At 34.1% G+C, this 11537-nt stretch overlaps 1 protein-coding gene across 2 annotated transcripts; it reads left to right on the plus strand.

Annotated features, from left to right (window-relative positions):
- Positions 1-21: 21 nt before the first annotated feature.
- On the plus strand, positions 22-11129 carry LOC126744261 (elongation factor 1-alpha-like). 2 transcript variants are annotated; one of them, XM_050451633.1, is made up of 5 exons: positions 22-175; positions 7464-8237; positions 8345-8620; positions 10224-10442; positions 10518-11129. In XM_050451633.1, exons 2-5 carry the CDS (start codon positions 7485-7487, stop codon positions 10653-10655), a joined length of 1386 nt encoding a protein of 461 aa, XP_050307590.1. In that variant the 5' UTR covers positions 22-175; positions 7464-7484; the 3' UTR covers positions 10656-11129. The 2 variants fall into 2 exon arrangements, with proteins under 2 accessions (XP_050307590.1, XP_050307591.1); XM_050451634.1 differs by lacking the exon at positions 22-175 and adding an exon at positions 358-526.
- The last annotated feature ends 408 nt before the right edge of the window (positions 11130-11537 follow it).

Raw genomic sequence — 11537 nt, forward strand, 5'->3', positions numbered from 1 at the left:
TTGTTGCGATTTTATAATTAATTAAAAAAAACCGTAATGAAAAAGACAGCGATTTGACGCGTCATCCCCACCCTCCGTCGAACGTTCCCCGATCATTTCCTTTTCGGCGAGTTGTCGCAAAACATCGCGGACTTCGTTCGATTTCTTTTGTGTGCGAATTTGCGCTTCCTGCAGGGTGAGTTTTCACATTTAATTGTTCTTAATTTATCTTTAGAATAATAAATCATCCGGAATTCCACAAGTCACACGTTAACGTTGAATTATCCATTTGGTTTATTACCGTAAATATTTTTGCAATATGACTGACGTTTACCGGCACTTTGACAATGATTATTAACAACAATCCCTTTGCTGCTGGTGGATGTTTCTCTTGACAAAACTCGTCAAATATTACAGTTTATTCTTGAAACAAACACTTGGAATTTTCCGCTCGATATAGTTGCATCATCGATCGTACACACACCTGAATAATATTGTGCAATTAATTTAGTGTAATAGTCGCGAATTTCCTGGCTCTATTATTATTGTAAGTACCTTATTGTTCGTCTATATGTAGACATTGTGTATTAGGAGAGCAAATTAAAATTAGTGTTTTCTATTGATTTTCAATTATATACATATTTTGACCTACATCAAGAATTTTTTTGCCTAGGAGGAGTACCAGTGGCGCCACTTAGGGTATTCTCAAAGAGCCCTTTGGGCGACTGGTATTACAAAAATATAGACGTTCTTTTTTTGCTGCTATAGCTACAATTCTTGTTAATCGTAGGTACAAAGTTGTTATAGGAGAATCAAACATTTTTATAATAAGGGCTTTATTAAGAAATTACAATATTATTTATAAATACAAAAAGGTAAAGTAATTTCATAAAAGTCTAGCTATATTAACTATTCAACTTCATACCTACATATATACACAAAAAAAATTATACATAGGTATAATATAATTATTGATAACTTAATTTTCTCTAAAGAAAATATATTTAACATTATTCGGCTCCACTAAATTGACAATAAATTAGATTTATTTATAAAGTTTACAGGTAACCCCATTTTTACAAAGTATTCAAATGCTATAAAGATTAAGCCTTCATTCTAAAATTTATGATAAAATGTTCGACCCACTACAGAAAATATTCAGAAGTGAGTTATAAATAAAACTTCGAGTAAATGTTGAAGTAAGATGTCGAGACACTTCTAAAAAGTTATTTCTTAGCTCTTGTTCTACCTGTATATTATATTTTGATCTTATATAGGTAGTTTGGGCGCGATGTCTTTAATATTTTAAAAATGAGCAACATTCAATATTGAAAGAAAGTAAGTCAAAAAGTGCTCTATTGTTTAAAAAAAATATGTATTTTTGTTAACAAAGCATGTATGCATTTATACTCAAAATATAGCTTAATAAGATGAGAAAATAAACATATATAATACCTTAATAGAGTAGTTTTAATATTAAGATCTAGGTACATAATAATAAATACTAAAAGTAGTAAAACATAGGACTTCAATTACAAAAATAATTATAAAACAGTATAATAGAATAAGGTATCAAAATTTAGTGAAACATAAAAAGTATTAAGTAGTAAAACGTATGTAAATAAAACTTTAGCCTCATTCACAGGAAAAAAAAAGACCAAAAACTACATAATAGAATGAAGGAAGCCCCTGGAAGTACTCTTCCAAGTTTAATAAGGTCTGCTTAAAAGTGACTTTTTTAGCAATCCTTTAAAAGTCTTTAATGAATTTTCCAAATTCCTTCTTCTTTATACCTACAAACCTAAATGAACTCAAGGATATTCTGTATACTGAAAAAAAATTAAAATTCAACTGGAGAAGACAGCCTTTCAGCTAAGATTTTTCCCAACTTTTCAGAAACGGCTCTAAAGGCACTAGTTGACGCAAATTAACCTTTCTTGGAGCATGGGGATATTTCCATCTTGCCTAAAATCAGTTAAAAGTTATCCGAATTCACAAGGGTGGAGCTCTTGATAATCCTTCCAACTTTCGTCCCATCTCTCTCTTGTCTACACTATCAAAGGTAATCGAAAAACTGGTTAAAAATCCAATAATGTCCTTTTTAAAGTCCAAAAATATCCTCACCAGACTTCAATTTGACTTCCGTGAAAATACCAGTACCAATGATGCCATGTTTAATTTTTTTCATGGGCTTTACTCCCAGATAAATGATGGTGAAGTTTCGGCGGCAGTTTTTTGTGATTTGTTGAAGGTTGTCGATTGTGTCTACCATAGGATTCTGCTGCAGAAGCTTCATCATTATGGATTTCGGGGATCATCTTCTTGGTTTGCTTCCTATCTGCGAGATTGGCAACAACGAATGCTTGTAGGATCTAAGTACTCTGATTACCATCCTATCACCTTGGGAATTCCTCAGGGTTCAGTTTTGGGGCCTATACCTTTTCTCCTATACATAAATGATCTTACCAATCTTAATGTACGGGGGAAATTTACTCTATTTGCCGATTATACCACACTTCTTTGGCACAGCCCAGACACAGATACTCTGCGAACTACATTAGCAACTGATCTTCAGGCAGTAAATCTCTGGTTTGAATCAAACTTGCTGTCACTAAATTCTCAAAAAACCAATTATTGTGTTTTAAGTGTGCTCTAGACCATATGTGCCTTATTCTAATTCAGTAGTTCAGCAGTTTGAAAATACAAAATTTTTGGGTTTATTGATTGACAGAGTACTCAGATTTGAAGAGCATATCCTCGGTACTTGCAAAAAGGTGTCTGCAGGTTGTTTTGTAGTTAGAGAGACTACCCTGGAACTTGGCATGGAGTTTGGAAGATCTGTATATTTTTCATTAATTGAATCCCACCTTAGGTATGCCATTTGCTTCTGGGGTAATGCAGCTACCTACCTTTTACAAATGCTGCTTGTTTTACAGAAGCGTGCTGTACGTTACATCTGTGGGGCTAAACCAAGAGATTCCTGTCGCCCATTATTTGTTAGGCTGGGCATACACACTATCTTCTCCATCTACATTCAGGAAGTGGCCTGCTTACTTTTTGCAAATCGCTTTAAATTTATAACCCCAAATCCAAGACACTTAACGCGTCAAGTGAACGATCTAAATCTTCCAATCCCCTCCTCCACATTAACTAAATAATCTATTTTCTACGAGGGAATCAAAATTTTCAATCGTTTACCAGGTGGAATCAGGGAAGCAACGTATCGAAAAATGTTACTATTCACTGGATGAATACTACGTCGACACATTCTAATGTTCCCTAAGTGTAAGTTTACAGTATTTGAATTTTATTTGATTTATTTGTATGATTAGAATTCTTTGCTGTCTTATACTTGAGGGGATAATTGTGGAATTTAGTAATTTAGGGTAGCTTGAAAGAAAGAAAGAAAGAAAATGTGCTATATTACGTAAGAATAATCTTGTGTACAAGCATCCTACAAGCTAAAAAAACAAAACACAAATACAATTTCAAAAATTGACAAAACAATAAACACAAGAAGACAACACTTTTTGAACATACTTAAATTAAAGATAACGAAATAAAACAATCAATTACTAAGTAAAGGTAAACTTGTTGACAAAACTAGAGAAGAAAAAAGAAAAAAAAGAAAACTTTCCAACATGTCCAAGGTTAAAACCTCATTAAAAAAGTCATCCAGGTTATAATATGCCTTAGCCAATAAAAGCGACTTTAATTCTCTTTTAAATTTCTTAACATCCGATATATGTCTAACACACAGAGGAACATGATTGTAAATTTTTTTACTTATGTAAATTAATGAGTTTTTGGTAAGGGAAGACGTAGGAACAGGTAGGGGAACATCATTTACACGACGAGTTAAATGGCCAGTGTCAGAACAATTTTTCTTTGTTAATAACAATAAAGCATGTTTTTTTTTTGAATTATAGTTGCTTTTAAAACAATAGGCAAGTGATTAAAAACTCTTCAACTGTCATATAACAATGAGCTTTTCACTAAAGTACTCTTAGGAATTGGTAAGGGTAAATTAAGTTTCTGATGAGTCGCATGCAGTGGTGTTGGACCTTGCAGCCTGACATGATTTTTAAAAATAAGGGAAGATGTTTCTAAAATGACCAGAGAAGCATCAAGATCTTCTGTTCCATAAAGTGTGACTCTTTGAGGGATATTTAGGATGAATTGAACTGCTCTCTTTTAAATACTGATATGCAGCTTTGAGCCAATTCATTTTCTTTATACTGGAGGTCATGTTTTCTTAAGTCATTAACAAATTTTACACTACTATTCTGCATGACTTGCAAACAACACTTTTCTCCTTTCATTAGGTGAGGATAGTTTAAAACAAGACAATAAGATAAAGGAAAAATAACATAATATGCTTCACATAACTTTTTTCTTACCTTCTAGTTTAAGATATTCGCATACAGTAACTTGTGTTAGATATGTCTTTTTACTTAGATTAGACAAATGACTATTAAACCTAAGGTTATTATGACAGATTCTGTATAGTTGGCTTGACCATTGATAGTAAATAAAATATATTCCTTTTAAAAACTCTGAACAACTTCTAGGTGCAAACATCACCACTTGGGTTTTGGTACTATTAAGTTTATGATTATGAATAGATCTGCATTGACCTTTGCCTCTCTTTCGTTACAGAAATATGGGTCAAAATTAAACAAAAGCTGTGGAAATTGTAGTATTTCTAACTTAAATCAAAAGATAGCTTTATATTTGTTATCGACAAACCATAACTCTCACTAAAAGCACTCCTTACTTCATTAATTTTGGGTATGAGGTGGTAACAGATGGAAATTACTTTAAAGAAATAAGGAAAAAACAATCTATTGAAAGCAATGATTATCAAAATGTACCTCACAATCTCAATGAATTGGAAGAAACTGACAATAGGGTATGAGAAAAATGTAATAAACTTAAAGAAATTCATAATTTTGTAGAAAAGCAATTAAAACAGGCTCATCGAAGATCAACACAGCTATAATTTAAGGCTTAGACCAGTAGGTACAATTTAAAGAGGGTCAATATGTATGGAAAAGGTAATATAATCTTTCAGACAAAAGTAAAAATTATTCGGCTAAGTTAGATAAAAAGTTTTCAGTTCCTTATAAAATAGCAAAAAAATTCTTGAATAAATGTTTTCAATATTTATATCAGTCATCGATTACATATCAAAATGGCTTAATTAGTTGTAAAATGGTCACAAATCTTAAATTATTTTTAATCTAAAAATTTTTGGGGGAAATACCATGTTTGAAGTACTTCATATAAAATATATTGAAGACAAGAAAATTTTGGAAAAACCTTGACTCTCATATAGGGTCATCAAAGGTGTCTTAATGTTTTTTTTTAAAGATAATTATTGTTGCTTTACATTATTTTAGATCGTTATTTGCACCTTTTAATAAAAGGAAAATTTTTTCTTTATATTGGGTGCCTATGTAATACAATTAAAAATCATACACTGTACAAGGAAAAACTTGCCTAAAAATTTGATTTTTTAAATTCATTATTGTCTTCTAACATCAAAATTAAATACTCGACTCAAAGATTTTATTATAAGCATGCCACGCCACTGTACGTGTAAATCGATGGCTGGGCGTGCGTTGGCATCGCACAGAAGGAACAACAGAAAACCCGTCGACTTCCAGGAGCCGGTAAAATCGATAATAAATCGCTCCCCGTTACAAAGAATTCGCACATTAATAGTAATCGTCTGCATTTTATACATTCATTCATACTTTAGGAATCATAATATAACAGCACCGCATATTTCATTTTAAATTATTTTATCGTCGCTATTTTTAATCTTAATTCGTTTTGCCGGTGTTGTACATTATTGCGCGATGATGATGTTTATTATTAGCAAATTAGTTTAGGCATAAAGTTGTATGTTGTCCTATGCTCGCTGTGTCAAGGTTGTCGCAAGTTATGCAGTTACGATTTTATCACTTTAAGTCATTGGTATCGGTAATAACTAAATTTATTATACTTAGAGGTCTTTTGTTAATATTAACAAAAATCTCATGAGAACTTAGCATAAATAGGCTAAAGTGAATTTATTTATTTGGGTTTCTTACGTTGTACCTGTTATCATTTCTGTGATATCGAGCTATTAAGTCACTGTACAACTGTCTTTTCAGAGATGCTTTAGAGTATTATTCTGTGATATGGTGTCCACTGTATGCATTTTAAACTAAACGCTTTGGAGTAAGTTCAAAATAAGTTCTTATTGTACAAATTCAAATTTCAGTACAACGACACTACTTATCAGACTAGAATTCAGTTGGCTGGACTTGAATCTTCAAATTCCAAAGGGAAGAATCTTTTGCTATAGCTGTTTTTTAATAAAAATACACGTTACTGAGTGGTTAAATTAAAAATAAAATTTTTGTATCAATCTAAAGGATTTGAGATGATTTTTTAAGTTTCATAAGAAGGAAGATAAAGAATAAAGTAATAGGGCATGTGGCAACCCAAATACAAGTAGTATCTATGCCTCTCATGGTTCAAATGATCTCTAAATAACTGCTAATTGATTCTCAAAGAACCCCTTCACAGTGCATTAAATATCTGCCTATCCAAAGTGAACTATTGCTTATATGACTATAAAAGTTATTTCCACCTTCTCCATAAAACTCCAAGAGTGGTACTAGAAATTACTCCTTAAGTATTAATTCTCAATTTAATCCTTTACTTTTGGCTCATTTTAAAACTAAACTCCAGGCACAATACAGGACCTGTAGCAGATACATATATGAGATGTTAAATTCTGATCCGCTAACCTTCTTCAGCTGAATCAACGTACCGTTAACATCTGCCAATCTTCTTATTAAAGCTGAAGCAGAGGCTGTTCGCTCTCAAAGAACTCGAAGGCGAAAAAATCGATCCTCAACCGCGTTTGTGGCTCTTGTCTTCCCTGTCCAGGTCTACTTGACCAGTTTGTCTAAAACTTTGTATCGCATCGGATACCCTACTACTGTGTAGATGGTCAAGCCTGGCTGCAATATACCTAAAAGTGGTTAAGAAAAGATGGGGCTTGAAAATGCCGCAAAAAGAATCATTCGGTTATTTAATTTTGTTCCATTAGGGTGTTTAAAAATTTAGAGTAAAATTCAACGTTTTATTAATCCCTGTATAGCAACAATTTAGTTGGAGATTTTTCTAGCTTCGCTATGAAAACATTTTAACAATAAAACGGTCTAGAATTCGGCAGAAAATTGTCAAAATTGATGCAATACTGAAAAAGTTATTAAGGATTGAATTTGAACCAAATTTTTGTCGTCCGGTTAATTTTGCGGGCCAGTATATATTTTTTAAGAAACCTATCACCTTTTATTACTTCACCCCGGTTAATGTATATTATGTCCTAGTTAATTTGTGGATTTAAAAGTGCCTTCGATGTTATAGAATTTAAATATATGCCATTAAATGAAACTAACAAAACTCTGTATCCTACTTTTCAGTCTTGAAATTGTTCAATCGAGATGGGTAAGGAAAAGACTCACATTAACATCGTCGTAATCGGCCACGTAGACTCTGGCAAATCGACCTCTACTGGTCACCTGATCTACAAATGCGGCGGCATCGATAAACGTACCATCGAAAAATTCGAGAAGGAAGCTCAAGAGATGGGCAAAGGCTCCTTTAAATACGCTTGGGTGCTGGATAAGCTGAAGGCGGAAAGGGAGAGAGGCATCACGATCGACATCGCCCTCTGGAAATTCGAGACTGCCAAATATTATGTGACGATCATCGACGCACCCGGGCACAGAGATTTTATCAAGAACATGATCACCGGCACCTCGCAGGCTGATTGTGCCGTTTTGATTGTGGCCGCAGGCACTGGCGAATTTGAGGCCGGCATTTCAAAGAACGGTCAGACTAGAGAACACGCTCTGCTCGCCTTCACTTTAGGAGTGAAACAACTGATTGTCGGTGTAAACAAAATGGACAACACCGAACCTCCGTACTCGGAGGCCCGATTTGAGGAAATCAAAAAAGAGGTTTCGTCTTACATTAAGAAAATCGGTTATAATCCGGCCGCGGTGCCGTTCGTGCCGATTTCCGGTTGGCACGGGGACAATATGCTCGAGTCCAGCGACAAAATGCCCTGGTTCAAAGGATGGATGATTGAACGCAAAGAGGGCAAAGCGGAGGGCAAGACTTTGATCGAGGCTTTGGACGCCATCCTGCCTCCCAGTAGACCTACTGAGAAACCTTTAAGACTCCCACTGCAGGTAAACAGTTTTTTTTTTTTTAAATTATTTATCAAATTTCTAAACTGATTATAACTTGTAACAGGTTTTTTCATTACTTGTTTTTTTTTTTGTGATGATGATTTTAGGATGTGTACAAAATTGGCGGCATTGGCACAGTGCCAGTGGGCCGAGTGGAAACCGGCATCCTAAAACCTGGCATGGTGGTGACTTTTGCCCCAGTCGGGCTCACTACCGAAGTGAAATCTGTGGAAATGCATCATGAGGCCCTCCAAGAAGCGGTACCCGGGGATAACGTTGGATTCAACGTTAAAAACGTCTCTGTTAAGGAATTGCGTCGAGGATTCGTCGCTGGTGATTCGAAGAGTAACCCGCCCAGGGGTGCCGCAGATTTTATTGCTCAGGTACACTTATGGCCCTTAATATTTTGAGTTTTTTAAGTTTTCTTCTTTATAGTAATCAGAAAGTAAGAAACGTATTACTAAAATAAATATAAAAAATTATACTGGTTTTGGTTTTGATAATTAGTGTGACCAATAGTCATTAGATAAATATAGATCTTAAAATGGAAAATACAATTCCTACTCCACAAGAAAAATATTTCATTGATGTCCAGTTCAAAATTCTATCTTGTTGCAACAATTAATTAATTAAACATATTTTCACTTCACACAAAAAAAACGGCACTCCTGACTGATGGCATAAAGGCATATGAATGAAATATATGAACTATTTATACATATATTTAATCCAATTTTGCAAAGTGGTGTCATAACAGAACCATCCTAATCAATAATAATCTGAACTATCCTCTCCCTCTTTGCGCTCGCTTGATTTTAAATCACTGAGAATTTCCGTTAAATCAAATTCAGACTCAGAAGAATCATCTTTAATGGTATTAATTTCAGCCCCAGATTTGGTAGTGAGTTTTATTTTTTTTGATTTCGGTTCCATTAAATTGGTAGAGGTGTTTGGCTGGCCGGTATTTGAGCCTCTACTTTGACTCTTTAATTCTGTTTCTAAATTAATATTTGAAGCAACAAATGCCAATTTTCCCGCCCTCTCAGTGGTTAATCGATTTCTTTTTTTTGTGTGCAGGAAAGAATATTTGCTGAAAGTTCTTTCAGTGGCAAAATTAAAATAGCTAATGCGATAGTTTTCAATGATGTCTTTGAGCAATAACCACTCCACCATGTCCTGGAATCAATTTTGTCCACTATTTTCCAGAGATTGGCCTGTTCAAAGTAGTCGGTCTTCCCCATGTATTGTCCTAACTCAACCAAGATATACCGACAATTGGTATAGAACCGTCACCAAACATTAACGCTATGGGAAATTTCACATTTTTGGGGAACGTTCGGATTCATGCTCTTGAGAATAAACGTCACGAAAAAAGTCGTGAACGTTCTTCGAGAATAAACGGGAACGTTCCATTGCTCACAACACTAATTATGTTAGTAAATAAAGTGGTTTAGTTTTACTGTAATTTTGTTGCTTCTTTTACTTTAAAATAAAAAGTGCTTTTACACGATTTTCTAAAAGATCTGTAAGGGTTTTAAAGAGTCACTTTTCATTTTAAGTCGGTGTTTCTAACAAAATTTTCAGCTGTTCATAAACTACCTTAATGAAAAATAGGGCTGTCAGTCGAAATATATAGTCTAAAAAGAAAATACATGGCATTGCATAAACGCGCTATGCGACAAGTTTGGCGTGTAGTTCAATTTTGTAAAATAAAAAAACCTAATAAGTAAAAAAGCATAACCAGACTAGGTGACATTTTTTATCATAACTTTTTATTATTTTTTGCTAAAAGCTTACATAATATAATTTGAAATAGTGTCTTGGATATAGCTTGCAAAAATGAGATCTGTATTAGATTTTATCGATTTTTAAGGGCATTCATTAAGAAACTTAATTGTGTTTTCCCACAATTGTCATTCTGGCGTTTGATCGCGTTATGCATAACTACGTCCAGTTATTAAACATCTTGTAAATTTTGATATTTAGGTAATTGTACTGAATCATCCGGGGCAAATCGCGAACGGTTACACTCCGGTGCTGGACTGTCACACCGCGCACATCGCCTGCAAATTTGCCGAAATCAAGGAAAAGTGCGACCGTCGTACCGGAAAAACGACCGAAGAAAACCCGAAGTGGATCAAGTCGGGAGACGCGGCCATCGTCAATTTGGTCCCGTCGAAGCCGATGTGCGTCGAATCCTTTCAGGTGAGAAGAATTTGACGAAATGTGTTTTTTTTTCAATTTCAACTGATTTGTTGTCTTTTTAACTCGTAACTGTAGGAATTCCCGCCGCTGGGTCGTTTCGCCGTACGCGACATGCGTCAGACGGTCGCCGTGGGCGTAATAAAGCAGGTGAACTTTAAAGACACGGCCGGCAAAGTGACGAAGGCCGCGGAGAAGGCCCAAAAGAAGAAATAACTAGACTCGTCTTCAGCCTCCTCCACTCTTGAAGGCCTCAAGAAAATCCTCATCAATAGTTCCTCGCGGAATCGTTTTTCTCTCGTTAGGCGGCTTCTTTTAACTACTTATTTTCATCGGAAAGAATTTAGAAGGAAAACTGACCACCACCATCCCGACATGCTGGTTTCTAGAATCTCTTTAATTATTTAACGCAGCGACTGTGTTATTTATATTCATTCCTTCAGTATTTCGTTTTTGTTTTTTTATTTTGTTCATTAAGTATACGCTGTTAGTGAGTAATAATTATTATTAATTACCCTATAATAAGTAGGGACGTTATTTATTATTAGTATTAATGTTAACGGTCTTTTGTTGAGTTTATTATTACTACTACTCGTACTCTTATTGATGACGATAGACTTGATAAATCTTAACGTGTTTGGCTTCTCTGTAAATATCCAATAAAGTCTATGGAGATCCACAAATAAAATACTATTGAGTTTTATTTTGTTTTGGGTACGCGTAAGTATGCAAACGAGGCATTTAAGCTTTAATTATTTCAAATAAATTTCAATCCAATACGTAATAAATAATAATTTAGAAAAAATAAAAGAACACACTTATTGCTAATCGAACTAAAAAGTAGAAAATCGTATTCAATTACAAAGAGTTAAAATGTATTACAGTAGTAACACACCGCAAATAAAAATCATAAAATATAAGTTATTAACAGAGTAAAAAGCCTGTATCAAAATATACAATCGACTACTAGCGATGGTCAGAGAACTTAAATTATTTAAACAATTTAAGAGTCAACTTAAAATGTTCCTAACTTAAAAGTCATTTTTAGAATCAGTTCTTCAAATCTTGGTATTTGCCATAAATCACTCTTGAGAATCA

This window comes from Anthonomus grandis, chromosome 13 (assembly GCF_022605725.1).
Source record: "Anthonomus grandis grandis chromosome 13, icAntGran1.3, whole genome shotgun sequence".
In the NCBI taxonomy this organism is placed as follows: Eukaryota; Metazoa; Arthropoda; class Insecta; order Coleoptera; family Curculionidae; genus Anthonomus; species Anthonomus grandis.

Coding starts and splice junctions, on each gene's coding strand:
- LOC126744261 (XM_050451633.1), top strand. CDS start 7,485: ATGGGTAAGGAAAAGACTCACATTAACATCGTCGTAATCGGCCACGTA. Junction 8,621..10,223: donor CCGCAGATTTTATTGCTCAG/GTACACTTATGG, acceptor TTTGATATTTAG/GTAATTGTACTGAATCATCC. Junction 10,443..10,517: donor TGTGCGTCGAATCCTTTCAG/GTGAGAAGAATT, acceptor TCGTAACTGTAG/GAATTCCCGCCGCTGGGTCG.